This window comes from Syzygium oleosum, unplaced genomic scaffold (genome assembly GCF_021117445.2).
Source record: "Syzygium oleosum isolate NSW1041296 unplaced genomic scaffold, Sole_v2.1 Sole_v2.06, whole genome shotgun sequence".
In the NCBI taxonomy this organism is placed as follows: domain Eukaryota; kingdom Viridiplantae; phylum Streptophyta; class Magnoliopsida; order Myrtales; family Myrtaceae; genus Syzygium; species Syzygium oleosum.
This window is the reverse complement of record NW_026607490.1, coordinates 7,408,318-7,420,919: the sequence shown is the minus strand read 5'-3', so window position 1 is coordinate 7,420,919 and position 12,602 is coordinate 7,408,318. Positions and strand designations below refer to the sequence as shown.

At 41.5% G+C, this 12,602-nt stretch overlaps 1 protein-coding gene across 1 annotated transcript; it reads left to right on the top strand.

Moving 5' to 3' along the window:
* Positions 1 to 7,542: 7,542 nt before the first annotated feature.
* On the top strand, positions 7,543 to 12,602 carry LOC115685959 (E3 ubiquitin-protein ligase ATL9-like). Its single transcript, XM_056312710.1, has 3 exons — positions 7,543 to 8,133; positions 8,170 to 8,737; positions 12,433 to 12,602. Exons 1-3 carry the CDS (start codon positions 7,543 to 7,545, stop codon positions 12,600 to 12,602), a joined length of 1,329 nt encoding a protein of 442 aa, XP_056168685.1.

Here is a 12,602-nt window from a genome sequence, read left to right as displayed (position 1 = left end):
ATGCCCTAATCATTTGTGCCATAGCAAAGAAGATTTCTCCTTGATCAAGGATCTTTTAGCCACATTATTCTCAACGTTGAAGTAACAATATGGTCTATCGGGAGATACAGATAATCGATATAATCCATCAAACAGAATGCAATTCCCAATAATTTTAGAGTCATAAAACAAATCCACTCTATTATTTGCAAAATAAAGGCAATATCCAGCCTTGTCAAGCAAAGAAAGAGATATCAAGTTCCTCCTAAATCCAGAAACATAAAAGACATTATTCAGAACTAGCTGAAATCCAGAGTCTAAATTCAAAACTACTGTCCCTATATGCTCCACATCAACGCCGATATTATTTCCAACTTTAAGCTTCGACTACCTCAGACTTGGATTCCTTATATTTGTGAGACCCTGTAAGGTAGTAGTCACATGTACAGTAGCACCAGAATCAATCCACCAAGAATCCAAAGGAACATCAACCATATTTGATTCAGAACAAACCAACAACTCATCTTGGCTACTTTCTTTCTTTGCTTTTAGCCAAGCTTTGAACTTATAGCAATCAGCTCTCTTGTGACCCTACTTCTTGTAGTGAAAACACTTAAAATTCTTATCTCCATGTTTCCCATTATTGCCAATTTTCTTGAAGCCTTGATCTTTCTTAGGGGCATAAGCATTCGACCCTTTAGGCTTCCATTTTCCTCTAAAGGAACTCAACTTGGCATTAGTAATCAAGTGGGCAGATTCATTCTTCTCCTTCTTTAACTTTTCTTCCTCAGCCACACATTTAGTAATCAAAGTATTAACACTCCAAGTCTCATTCTGAGTGCTATAAGCATTTTTAATCATTGAAATCGTGAGAGAATATTTAAGGCATGATGCACAACATAATCTTCGAAAGGACAATATTATGGGCCTTAAGCTTGGATTGAATATGCACCATCCTCAATATAAATTCTCTAACACCCATAGCAGCATCATATTTCATACTAGTTAACTCACTCAGCAAATTCCCAGTCTCAGCTTTGGCTGAAACTGCATATCTTGCTCCCACTGCTGCAAGAAACTCTCTTGCATTTGCTTTTTCTGGCAAACCACTAATGAGATGCTCGGCAATGGACCTCTTCATAGCAATGAGGCTTAGTCGGTTGGATTTTTCCCACTTAGCATAATGAGCCTTTTGATCTGCAGTGCTTTGATCATTGGGCTTGGTAGGTTCATCCTCACGCAGAGCTAAGTCCATATCCACAATTCCCAAAACAAACTCTATGTCTTGTTTCCATCTCTTGAAGTTCGATCCAGTTAACATTTCGACGGTAGCATTATTGTTGTTTACAGCAAAAGTAACTGTTTGAGCCACATACAATGCAATAAGATCAATTATGAGCAATAAACAATTCAACAAAATAATTAGCACACTATAAACTCCCCTTTGGGCAGAGTATATAATGCACCACTATTTTCCATAGCATGAAGATTACAACAACAAGGAGAATTACACATAATTGTCAAGGACCCATCCCCTTTGGGCGGACAAATCCTTTAAATTATACATTTCCATTATATCAATATAGAGGGAAATTACACATAACTTTCAAAAAAAAAAAAATCATCCCCTTTGAGTAGGTGATTGTATATACTAATTCTTATCAATAAGGAACTGCAAAAGTTCCATTCAAACAATGCCCACAATTCCATTAGACAATATGAAGCACTTTACGACATGTGCTTCTAAGGATCGTATTGCATTTAACAATAACGTGGCAATTACAAGGCGGACATCTAATATAATATGGAGGACTCCTTTAGGGAGTAGAATTACTAAAGATAACATATCTAATCTATTCTAAGAGAATGCAAATCAATTCATGCCCAGAAATTGCCTAAATCAGAAAATTGCCCGAAAACCCATCCAAACGACCTTGAAATGCCGAAAATCATCATAGTTTGCGGCCAAAGGCAGTGAGTTTGAATCAGAAGGCCGTTTTGCTTCAACCGACCGAATTTGAGCTCAATCCGAGCTATTTAACCTAAAAAAAGAAGAAGTGAAATTTCCCTAATTACCGGCGATCGTAAATCTTAAGCGCCATCTGTTCTATATCAATTATTCGTTGAAAACATCTATCGAATAACCTAACAAGATCCGAAACAACACCCTCTCCGCTGTTTATAGCGGTCCAAAAAACCACAATCTATTCACGCAGGAGGACAAATTATTAGCCACACATGAACGAAGCTATTTTAGATAATCAGATCTCAGCTTTATGCAACCAAGATGTTCAGAAACATGTAGATAGCGACATTCAATCGAAAGAAAATCGAAATCTTAGGATTCATTCAAAAAACATGAACCCTAGAATCGGAAGTAATCAAGAACTGGTTGAATATTCGAGTAAAAATACGATTTTTATTAATTTTATGGATTCTACAATCATATATGACCAAGCTCTGATACCACATGTAAAGAATTTCTCAATATATATACACTAATTCTTAAAGAACAATCAGATCCATATATGAATGTAGAACACCATAAAAATAAAATAATAATAATATACACAGCGAAATTAAAGCGTACCTGTTTGAACCATTGTTATTCTCTAAGAAAAGAAATAGATCAACGTTCTACTGGAATGCCGATCTTCCTCTCTTTGGCCTATTTCGATATAGCGGCTTTCAATGGGATAAAGCGACCGATAGGTATAACCTACCCTTTTATAGGCTAGAGAGGGGACCTAGCAAACCCTAATCATTAGTACGTTAACTGGGCCCCTCTCATCACGGGTTTCAGTTAAACACAATTGCCTACACTTTGCTGCTCAACTAGGCCTGTTATTTATAGATGCCGAAACCCAATTCAATAAGATCACTAAAGGGTACAACACATATATTGGAATATCCATTAACTCGAGTATTTACAATAGAAAATCAATTAATTAATGTAAGCCCATATTATAGGAAATTTCCAACAGGTAATACCAACGATCTGTTCGATTGAATCAAGCTGTGCACATAAGAATATCTTTACTTCCGAGTTAAGACATACTGAAAATTGGCCGATCGCCAATCATGGAGATGTAGACATGCTTTAGCTCAACCTCTGGCTCGTTATGCCTTTCAACTTCTCGACAAGGAAGGTCTGCAATCAGGAAACAGTCACAAGATCAGTTGCGCCGATAAGATAAAAACTTCATCCAATATCACATTATATGATCCTACTTCGTACCCCAAATAACATGGAAGCTACTAAATTGCAAGTTGACAAATTGGACCAAAGTCTACTTGGAATACGAAAAGTATCAATTTCTAATGGTAGCAACTCTGGAAAGAAAAAAAGCTAATTTGTCGAGAATTAATCAGATTAAAAGCGTGCTGCTGTTTTGCAACATCATTCCTTCTTTTGGAAATTCCAAAAAGTCCAGCTGAAATCAATGCCATCTTCGCCTTCCATCTCGATCAAGGAGGATTGAATACTAATTGGATAGCGTGTCCTTTCGACAGAATCTTTTAAAGGTTTTTAGATTTTTTTTTTCTTGAGATGCACACCTTGGGATAGTTCTGTATTGTACATGATTTTACTTTTCAAATTTTGCAATAATTGACGCAGCGAAAGAGGATGATAACTTTGCAATTAAATCGAGAGTTATAGCAATCGACAGTAAAACGAGGAATAATAATAGGATATAAAAAAATTTACATGGTTCAATCCAAATATCAAAACTTACATCCACAGAGAGAATCGATCACAAATAATCCACTACTCAATTGAATAATTAAGTAATTGGATAGCGTGTATTTTTTTTAGAATTTTTTAATGATTTTTGGATTCTTTTTTCACCAAATGCACACCTTATGATATTTGTGTATTGTACATGATTTTACTTTTCACATGTTGCAATTTGTGACCCAACAGAAGCGAATCGGGACTTTACAATTAAATCGGAAGCTATAGAAATCGACAGAGAAATAAAACGGGGAACAATAAAGGGACACAAGAAATTTACCTAGTGCGGTCCGAATATCGGATCCTAAGTCCACAGGTAGAATCGACTATAAATAATCAACTGCTCAATCAGAGAATTACACAATTACAATCGCACACACGCTCGAGTGTTTTCCCGACCTTAAATTACACCCAATGCTCCCACAGTGTTTAGCCTCGCGTGATTACTCAACAGATTACACAATCTTATCAGGAATGTGCAGAAGGGGAATCCCTTGCTCAATCATATCAGGAATGTGCGGTGGGCTTCTGCTGACATTGTTTGTGGCTTCTTACTTGGGCAAAACTCATGTGCTCTATTTTTGAGGTTGAGTTTTTCTCCCTTTCTAAGTTGCCAAATTAGTTTTTTCTTGTTCATGTGTTTGGTCACCCAGCTTCTGTGAAAATCGTCTTATTTGATGAGGATGTACAAAAAGTTCGCCGCATATTGGAAAAAATGCATATTGTTGATCATTGTGAAATCAATCACTAGAGCCATTTCTTTTATATGAACATCCTTTCTGTTGGTGTTGCTTAATTTTATTTTCTGAAACATGGATGTCCAATGGCAGAAATCAACAACTATAGTGGCGAGGAGAGGTTTGTAGAAGCAATTGAGCCGGGAGTGTGGATCTCTGATGGTCCTGATGACTTCTGATATTGCATGCGATCTGCTAATTAAACACGTATTGAAGCGGATTATCACCACATAAGCTGTGAGTTTCGTATTCGAAGTTGTGTCCATATCTCATTAGTCAATATTGCTTTTGCAGCCTCGTTATTATCTGCTGCATCCAGATTACCTATACTATCGAATGACGGAACTACAGAAGAACTTCAAACTCCGTGTTGTTTTAGGAGGAAACTTTAAAGCCATTGAAGTGATGCTATGAATTTTTCTTTACCAGAAGTATAAGTTTATAAATTGTAACCTCTGTCGGTTTCAGGAGGATGTAGTCAAGCCTCTTCTTGAAGTGACAAAAACAGCTCTGTTCTATGACTGCACACTCGTGTGGTTGGAGGTACTGATTTTTCTTGGACGTGTCTGTGGTCCAGGAGAAAATTCTTTAAATGAATCTGCAGTAGATTTTGTTTCATCATTCACAACTAGGAACAGCTTCGTTTTGGTCTTTGAGAATATCTTTCTTGTTTTTCTTTTACCAAGCTTGGAAGTGTGTGGCCGCTACTTGGAGACTATAAAAGTCAATGAAAACAAGCCTGCAGACATCATTCAAGTGCAAATGGATACAGACTACTTATCAAGGGTATTCGACATTATCGAGGATTTGTCCCTTTTAGAAATCCAATTTCCTTTTTTTGCTGTTATTAAGTCCATCTTATTCTTCAGAGACAATTGCTCTAGACATTAGGGAGAACCTACACTATGTTTTTTAAGTTCGCATTTGTTGAAGCTGAAATCTTTCTTTTTCCTCTAGCTGACTCATGCTCTAACAGCAGTTCGACATGTCAATAAGACAGATGTTGTCGCCCTTGGTTCTACATTTGGGGTATGCCTTGTGTTCTGCTATGGAGATCTTCGTAATTGACTTTTTTGATTTCAAATAAATGCAGTTGAAGACTTTCCTTTTGTTGCAGGTTATAAACCTCAAACGGATTTCCATTTTTTCGGTCTCTTTCTCATATCATGGATGCTTGAATGGTTATACTTATACTATATTTCTAATGAAGACTTCTATTTCAGTCTGTCCATTTATGCTTTTGAAGTAGGTAAGGCGCTCGTATGAATACTTTTCACGAACCATTCAAGCGAGTGGTTCCAAACATTGCTGCTGCAGCTCCAGAAGCTCCTGTGCAGTGGTTCAATAATTGAAGACCAGGAAATTGTAGATGATGCTGCACAGACGAGCAAGCGCCAGAAAAAAGAGCAAATTGACTGTTAAGTTGGCTTTTTCTGCTGCTTTTGCAAAATATGCTGATAAAATTGGTAAAGGAAACGCTAAACCACCAGATGGGAGGGGAGGCTAACCAAGTACTGGCCAAGACACAGATGCCGAGAAAAGCTGTTGACAGATTTATGTTTTGGGGCAGATTAAAGCCTTGAACATGAGGAACCATTTGTAAACGCATTTGGGTCCCTGCTTCATGCTACTGGAAGTATGTGCACGTTCCTTTTGTTCCCTGACCAGGTGCTTGCATATTATCTGTTACTTTTCTTTTGCCGAAATTCCGTTATGTTGATCTGAGAGGGGTGGTCATGAGGAGGAGATTTTCATTTCCTAGCTACTGGAAGTATGTGCACGTTCTTTTTGTTCCCTGACCAGGTGCTTGCATATTATCTGTTACTTTTCTTTTGCCGAAATTCCGTTATGTTGATCTGAGAGGGGTGGTCATGAGGTGGAGATTTTCATTTCCTAGCTATTTCTACGCTGTATAAGTTACTGGAACCTCTCATCCTAATGTTTCATATGTGTATAGGTTGCGATGTTTCAACAAGGGTTCTTATGTCCAGTTTCTTTGTAAATTATGTTGATTATGTTGCAGCTCTGAGCATATCGTAGAAGCTGATCGATTTGATGTCAGAATTTGTAAGACGTTCTGTTAAACTGCATCCCAAAATGTAATGAAAGATTTGATCTTATGAAAGTTTTGCCCTCTTCAAAGGCAGGGGAAAAATGAGATATGCCATCTGAGACTTCTGCATTATTCCACATGGCTTTTGTTCGAGTCTTCCAGGGTAATATTCTCTCACTTCTGTCTCCTATTAGCTTTGATAGGACTGGATCTGAACAATGACATGGAGCATTCTCTTTCTTTTGGCTCATGCTTCTTTTCATTAATTCGACAGCCTTGTGAATTGTATCTTTTCGCTTATGCAGGCGTGGCCAATTTTTCTTGCATGTACATGTTCTTGATCCTTGTTATTCTCACTAAATCGAGTGAGTTCCTGATCACGTTGTCAGCAATTTGTTCTCTTGTCGTACCGCGGCGAAGAGCAATTTCTTTGCCGTTTATTTATCTTACCAAATACGAAATCATGGAACCTTGATCTTCGAGAATGAAAACTTGATAAGGTACTCTGCCTAAGATGAGCATGTACAGCATCTGGATGGGCCAGCATATCCTTATTTAGGAAGAAGATTGCAGAATCTTATTGAAGATCCCCAAGCTCGAAAATGGCAAGGAAAACTCTCATAAAAGTAAAGAGCGATTGAAGAATGTCTAATCTAATTGCTCGAGTTGACGATGAAATTCATCTCCATAATACATCTTCTTGGATTTATACTTGAGGAAAAATTAGAGAAATGATGCGAAAATGCCACGTCACTAAGGGCCATCGGATATAAGGTTCAAGTAAAAGTTGTGTTTTTTATGAGACAAAAAAGTGCAGGGTAGAAGTGAGACTACACTTCTAAAGTTGATGCTTCTTTTCTTATGAGATAAAAAAAAATTAGGATGGAATTAGGATTGAACCAAAAGTTAAAAGGAATATTTGATATCGGATGAGAGTTTTTAGGGTATAGATAGGGCAAAGGAAGATCGAGATGTCAGCACGCTGAAAAAGCCGAACAAACTCTGCAAGTTTCCGTCTTTCTCTCTCGCTTTCACTCATGCCTCCGGTCGCACATCCACCGTCAACATGGCGGAGGTCCGCCGCCACCCAGCCGGCATCGGCTTCGCCGAGCTACGGATGCTTCTCCTCCTCGGCCCCGGCCTTCGGCATCTTCAGCCTCCTCGTCGTCTTCGTCGTCCCCATGGTCGCGCTCGCTGTCCTCGTCTTCTTTTCTCTCCTTCTCGTGGCCTACCTTGTCGTCGGTTTTTTCCTCCTCCCAACCCATCCGCATGCCGCCGCCCTCCAACTGGCGGCTGCCGCCTGGAGCGACGACGAATCCTCCTCCTCCGCCACCCAGGGCTACGCCAGCGTCCTCACTCGCATTGCCCTCGCCTTCTATGGCGTCATCTTCTCCCTCTTCTATTGCTTGTACCTCTTTGCCGTAATAGATCCTCCGGTGCTCCTCGACCCCGACGTCACGCTCCGCCGCCTCGGCGCCCCTCGCGGCCTCGACCCCGCCGTCATCGAGACATTCCCGACCGTCGTGTACTCCGCCGTGAAGGGGCACAAGATCGGCGAGGCGTCGCTGGAGTGCGCCGTGTGCCTGACTGACTTCGGGGACGACGACATGCTCCGCCTGATCCCCAAGTGAGACCACGCATTCCACCCCAACTGCATCCGCAAGTGGCTCGCCTCCCACACCACCTGCCCCGTCTGCCGTGCCGACCTCGCGTCGCGGCCGGCTGGCGACTTGGCAAGTCAACTCGTCAAGTCAGGCACTGAGCCGCCGCGGTTCGAGGTGAAGGTCGAGGCGGCTTCGCCCGACGGCGGCGCAGCAGAGAGGAGCCGGCAAGAAGGACGACCGGAGCGAATCCAGCCGCCGGATCCATGGGACAAGAACGAGAGCGGCAGCTTCAGTAATCCCAACCGAACAGGTGGCTCAGGCAGGATCCGGAGGTTTCCCCGTTCGCACTCGACCTGGCACTCGCTAGTCCGACCGGGCGAGGACATGGAGTGTTTCACCCTGAGGCTGCCCGCCGAGGTGAGGAAGCAATTGATGGACCGGCCCGGGCCGGTCCTGCCCCTGGAAGGTTGCTCGAGGCGAGGATATCGATGCGAAGGCGAAGGGAGCAGCCTAGGGAGGCACTCCAGGAGGCCGGACCGCCTCGACTGGGCGGCCAAGTTGGAGAGGTGGGATTTCAATAGTACCTCGCCTAGAGTGGCGGCCGATGGTGGCGGAGGGCCCTCTCAGGGTTCGGTTCAACAGGCTCGACCGGCCATTTAGTGCACAAGTTAGTTACATCAAGATGCACAATTTAGGGAATTTCACTGCTCTTGATTTGGTTAGCAAAAATGATAGGATCCATAATTTTTTTTTATTACCTTATTAAGATGCTACCGTGCAATGATAAAATTTACTAGTGTAAGGATACATATAGCAGGAAGTTGCATCTATTTGCTTGTTCGAATTTTGCCCATCTATTTAAGTCGGGTGTTTCAAAGCAGATATGATCAAATCTCTTATATTTGTCGTAAATCTTGGGATTTAGATAGTAAAAGGCCCAAATATGATCAAATCTTTTAAGCAACAGCTCCGAGGGCATCCCTTGCTCGCATTTAAAATTGATTATAAACTTCGAGCATATCAGATTATATGATCCTAATCCGCAACATGAATAACATAGAAGCTACTAAATTGCAAGTCGATAAATTGGGCCAAATTTCACTTGAAACGCGAAAAATACCAAAACTTCTAACTAGCGACTTCGGAAAGAAAAAAACTAATTTGTCGAGAATGAATGCCATCTTAACATTCCATCTCGGTTAAGGAGAATTTTTTTTTTCACACGTTGCAATTGGTGATGCGGCAGAAGAGGATTGAAATTGCATAGAAATCGACAGATAAATAAAATGAGAAATAATCAAAGGACATAGAAAACTTATGTGGTTCGATTTGAATGTCGAAACGTACATCCACGGGAAGAACCAGTCATAAATAATCCACTGCTCAGTCGAAGAATTGAGTAATTTGACATCATGTCCTTTTGAGAGAGTTTCTTTTAATGATTTTTGGATTTTTTTTTCACCAAATGCACACCTTACGATATTTGTGTAATGTACAGGATTTTACTTTTTACATATTGCAACTAGTGAAGCAACGAAAGAGAATCAGGACTTTACAATTAAATCGGGAGTTATAAAAATCGATAAAGAAATATAACGAAGAACAATAAAGGGATATAACAAATTTACATGGTTCGCTCTGAATGATGAATCATATATTCACAAGGAGAATTGGTCACAAATAATTAGCTATTCAATCAAAAATTATATTATTATAATTGTTTACATGCTCGAATGTTCCCAATCCGAGATTACACTTAATATCTTCAGTGTATTTAGCCTCTCGATATTACTCAACAAATTACACAAATCTCGGGAGAGCTCTATGAATAAATAAAGAAGAGCTCTTCTAAGGGCTAACACCTGCTCTCTTCCATTTCACCCTTTTATGCCCAGACAGATATTGAGGTCTATCGTGCATTTATTGGGATGAAGACAAATGACAAGACAAATGCTTCAACCACTTAGCGTTGAATTGAGGTGCTTCCACGTGAGACCCAATCTTGTTTATTTATGTGCAGCACCCTGATTTCTTCCTTTAGACTCTGATCGTTTCGCGAAAAATTTTCTTCATTTTTCAATGTTTGATTCGTTTTGAAAAATGAGTTAACGGAAAATATTTTTTCGATTAACCAAAAAACTATGCTTAAATTCAGGAAGGTGATTTCTTCTTTGAAAAAGTCGAAAAATATTTTTCAAAATATGACTATGTATTAGCACTTAAACCCGAAACTTTAAGTTTGAACACGGAAATTCCGACACTAGTTCACAACGCTCCAATGCCTAGGCTAGGTCCATCAAGGCTGGGCCCGTGCCCATAAAGGCCGGGACAAAACGTTTGCGCATAAATCCATCGAGGCCGGACCTGGGTCCATTGAGGGCGGGCTTGGGACCCCGATACCCATCCTCCTGGCCTTCGGCAACTTTATCCTCTCCGGCTTCGTCGTCCTCATCTACTCCGTCGTGATCATTTTTGCCATCCTCTTCTTCTTTCAACTCCTCTACGTTATCCTCCACTTTCGTGATTTCATTCTCCACTGTCATGATTTCACTCTCCCAACCCCTCCTCCTTCCGATGCCGGCTCTCCTCCGCTGAACGACAACAACCTGGACTTCAGCTCTGTCAGCATCCCGCCGCCTCCACCATCATCGGCTTCTTGTTCATCAGCTTCCTCTTCATCTTCATTTATGCAGTATATGTCGTAATATATGGTTCGGTGCCTCCCGAATACCACACCGGTCGCCCCTCCGCCATGAGGGGCACCGCCTCCGCGCCCCTTGCGGCCTCGACCCTGTTGAGGAAAACTTCTAATGAATTTTGAAGTTGACAAAACTCTCTATGTTTATCTGACATGCATTCCATTCCGGGTTAATATATTCTGGAAGTTCAGAAGGAAATATCAGACTTTACAAGTTTTCAGAACTAAAAGTTCAAACTCAGACATAAGATATTCAGACTTTATCATAAAAGTCATTCAGACTCTAATTATGAAATATTCAGATTCTACTGAAGACCTACACTGACTCAAGTTCTGAATTAGAAATTCTTTAGACGTAGTAATTATGCAGACGCAGACGCTGAAATTTCTCAGATGCTGAAGTTTTTCAGACACAGAAGCAAAACTCATTCAGAAGAAATTACAAAAGCTAGTGATCTGACATGGATTTCACAAAAGGAAGGTTTTGATTGACTCAATCTCAGTCTAATTGATTGACAATCAAACATTACGACAAGTATGCATTACAGCGGATAAAACTCTACTTATAGAAACCAAGATTCTGATTGTATGGGCGACCAAAATCAGCGGGATTCAGATTTTGTCAACTAACGGCTACTCAATCCATTTTATACAAATCTATCCAAGATGAAGATTGGAAGATCATCCTCTGAAGACTGTCCAATGGCTAGTTTGGTAGTAGGGGAGTATAAAAGGAAATCTACGAGGAGCAGAAGGAACACACGAAATCCAGAATCAACAAGTCCAAAGTCTGAGCATACTCCGATCCTTTCTCTTGTCTTTCTTGAGCTAAACATTAAGATCTTGAGGGACACTTTGTAAGAGTGATTGTGTGAGATAGAGAGTCCTATCATACACAAGAGTGTTGTCACTCAGAAGCTGTAATTCCTCTTGATTACATAGTGAAATCCAGCCGGTAGGCTGTCAGCGTGGGAGAGTAGACGTAGGCTTGCTATAAGCCGAACCAATATAAACTTGTGTGTAGTTTTTCTATCCCTTATCTCTTACTTTGCATACTGCACATCAAGAACACTATCTATTTAAACTGTTTTAAATCTAAATTTTATTCAGACTCAATTGTGGTCAATCATTTCCGCTTAAATTGATCAAGGTTGTTTAAGATCACCTATTCACCCCCCCTCTAGGTGATCCTTGCTAACTACATCAGACCCCGCCATCATCAAGACCTCTCCGAGCGTCACCTACTCCACCGTGAAGGGGCACAAGATCGGCGAGGCGTAGCTGGAGTGCGCCGTATGTCTGAATGACTTCACGGACACTCCGTTTGATCCCCAAGTGCGAGCACGTGTTCCCCCCCAACTGCATCGGCAAGTGGCCCGCCTCCCACACCACTTGCCCCATCCGCTGCGCCGACCTCACGTCACAGCTGGCCGACGGCTCAACAAGTTAACTCGCCAAGTTAGGCACCGAGCCGCTGTAGGTCAAGGTGATGGTCGAGGCAGGCAGCTCTGCCCGATAGCAGCACACCAAAGAGGAGCCCGCAAGAAGGAGGCCGAGAGCGAACTAGCCACCAGATTTGTGGGACAAGAAGGAGAGCGGCAGCTTCAATGATCCCAACCGAACAGGTGGCTCAGGCAGGATCCGGAGGTTTCCTCGTTCGCACTCAACCGGGCACTCGCTAGGTCGACCGAGCAAGGACACCGAGCGTTTCACCTTGAGGCTGCCCACCAAGGTGTGGAAGCAATTGATGGACTGGCCCGTGCTGGTCCTGCCCCTGGAAGGTTGCTCGAGGTGA

Bases quoted from the DNA above. Each gene is read 5' to 3' on its own strand.
- LOC115685959 (XM_056312710.1), top strand. From the start codon at position 7,543: ATGCCTCCGGTCGCACATCCACCGTCAACATGGCGGAGGTCCGCCGCC. The intron at 8,134-8,169 runs TGAGACCACGCA...TGCATCCGCAAG, and splicing joins TGCTCCGCCTGATCCCCAAG to TGGCTCGCCTCCCACACCAC. The intron at 8,738-12,432 runs GTTCGGTTCAAC...CCAACCGAACAG, and splicing joins TGGCGGAGGGCCCTCTCAGG to GTGGCTCAGGCAGGATCCGG.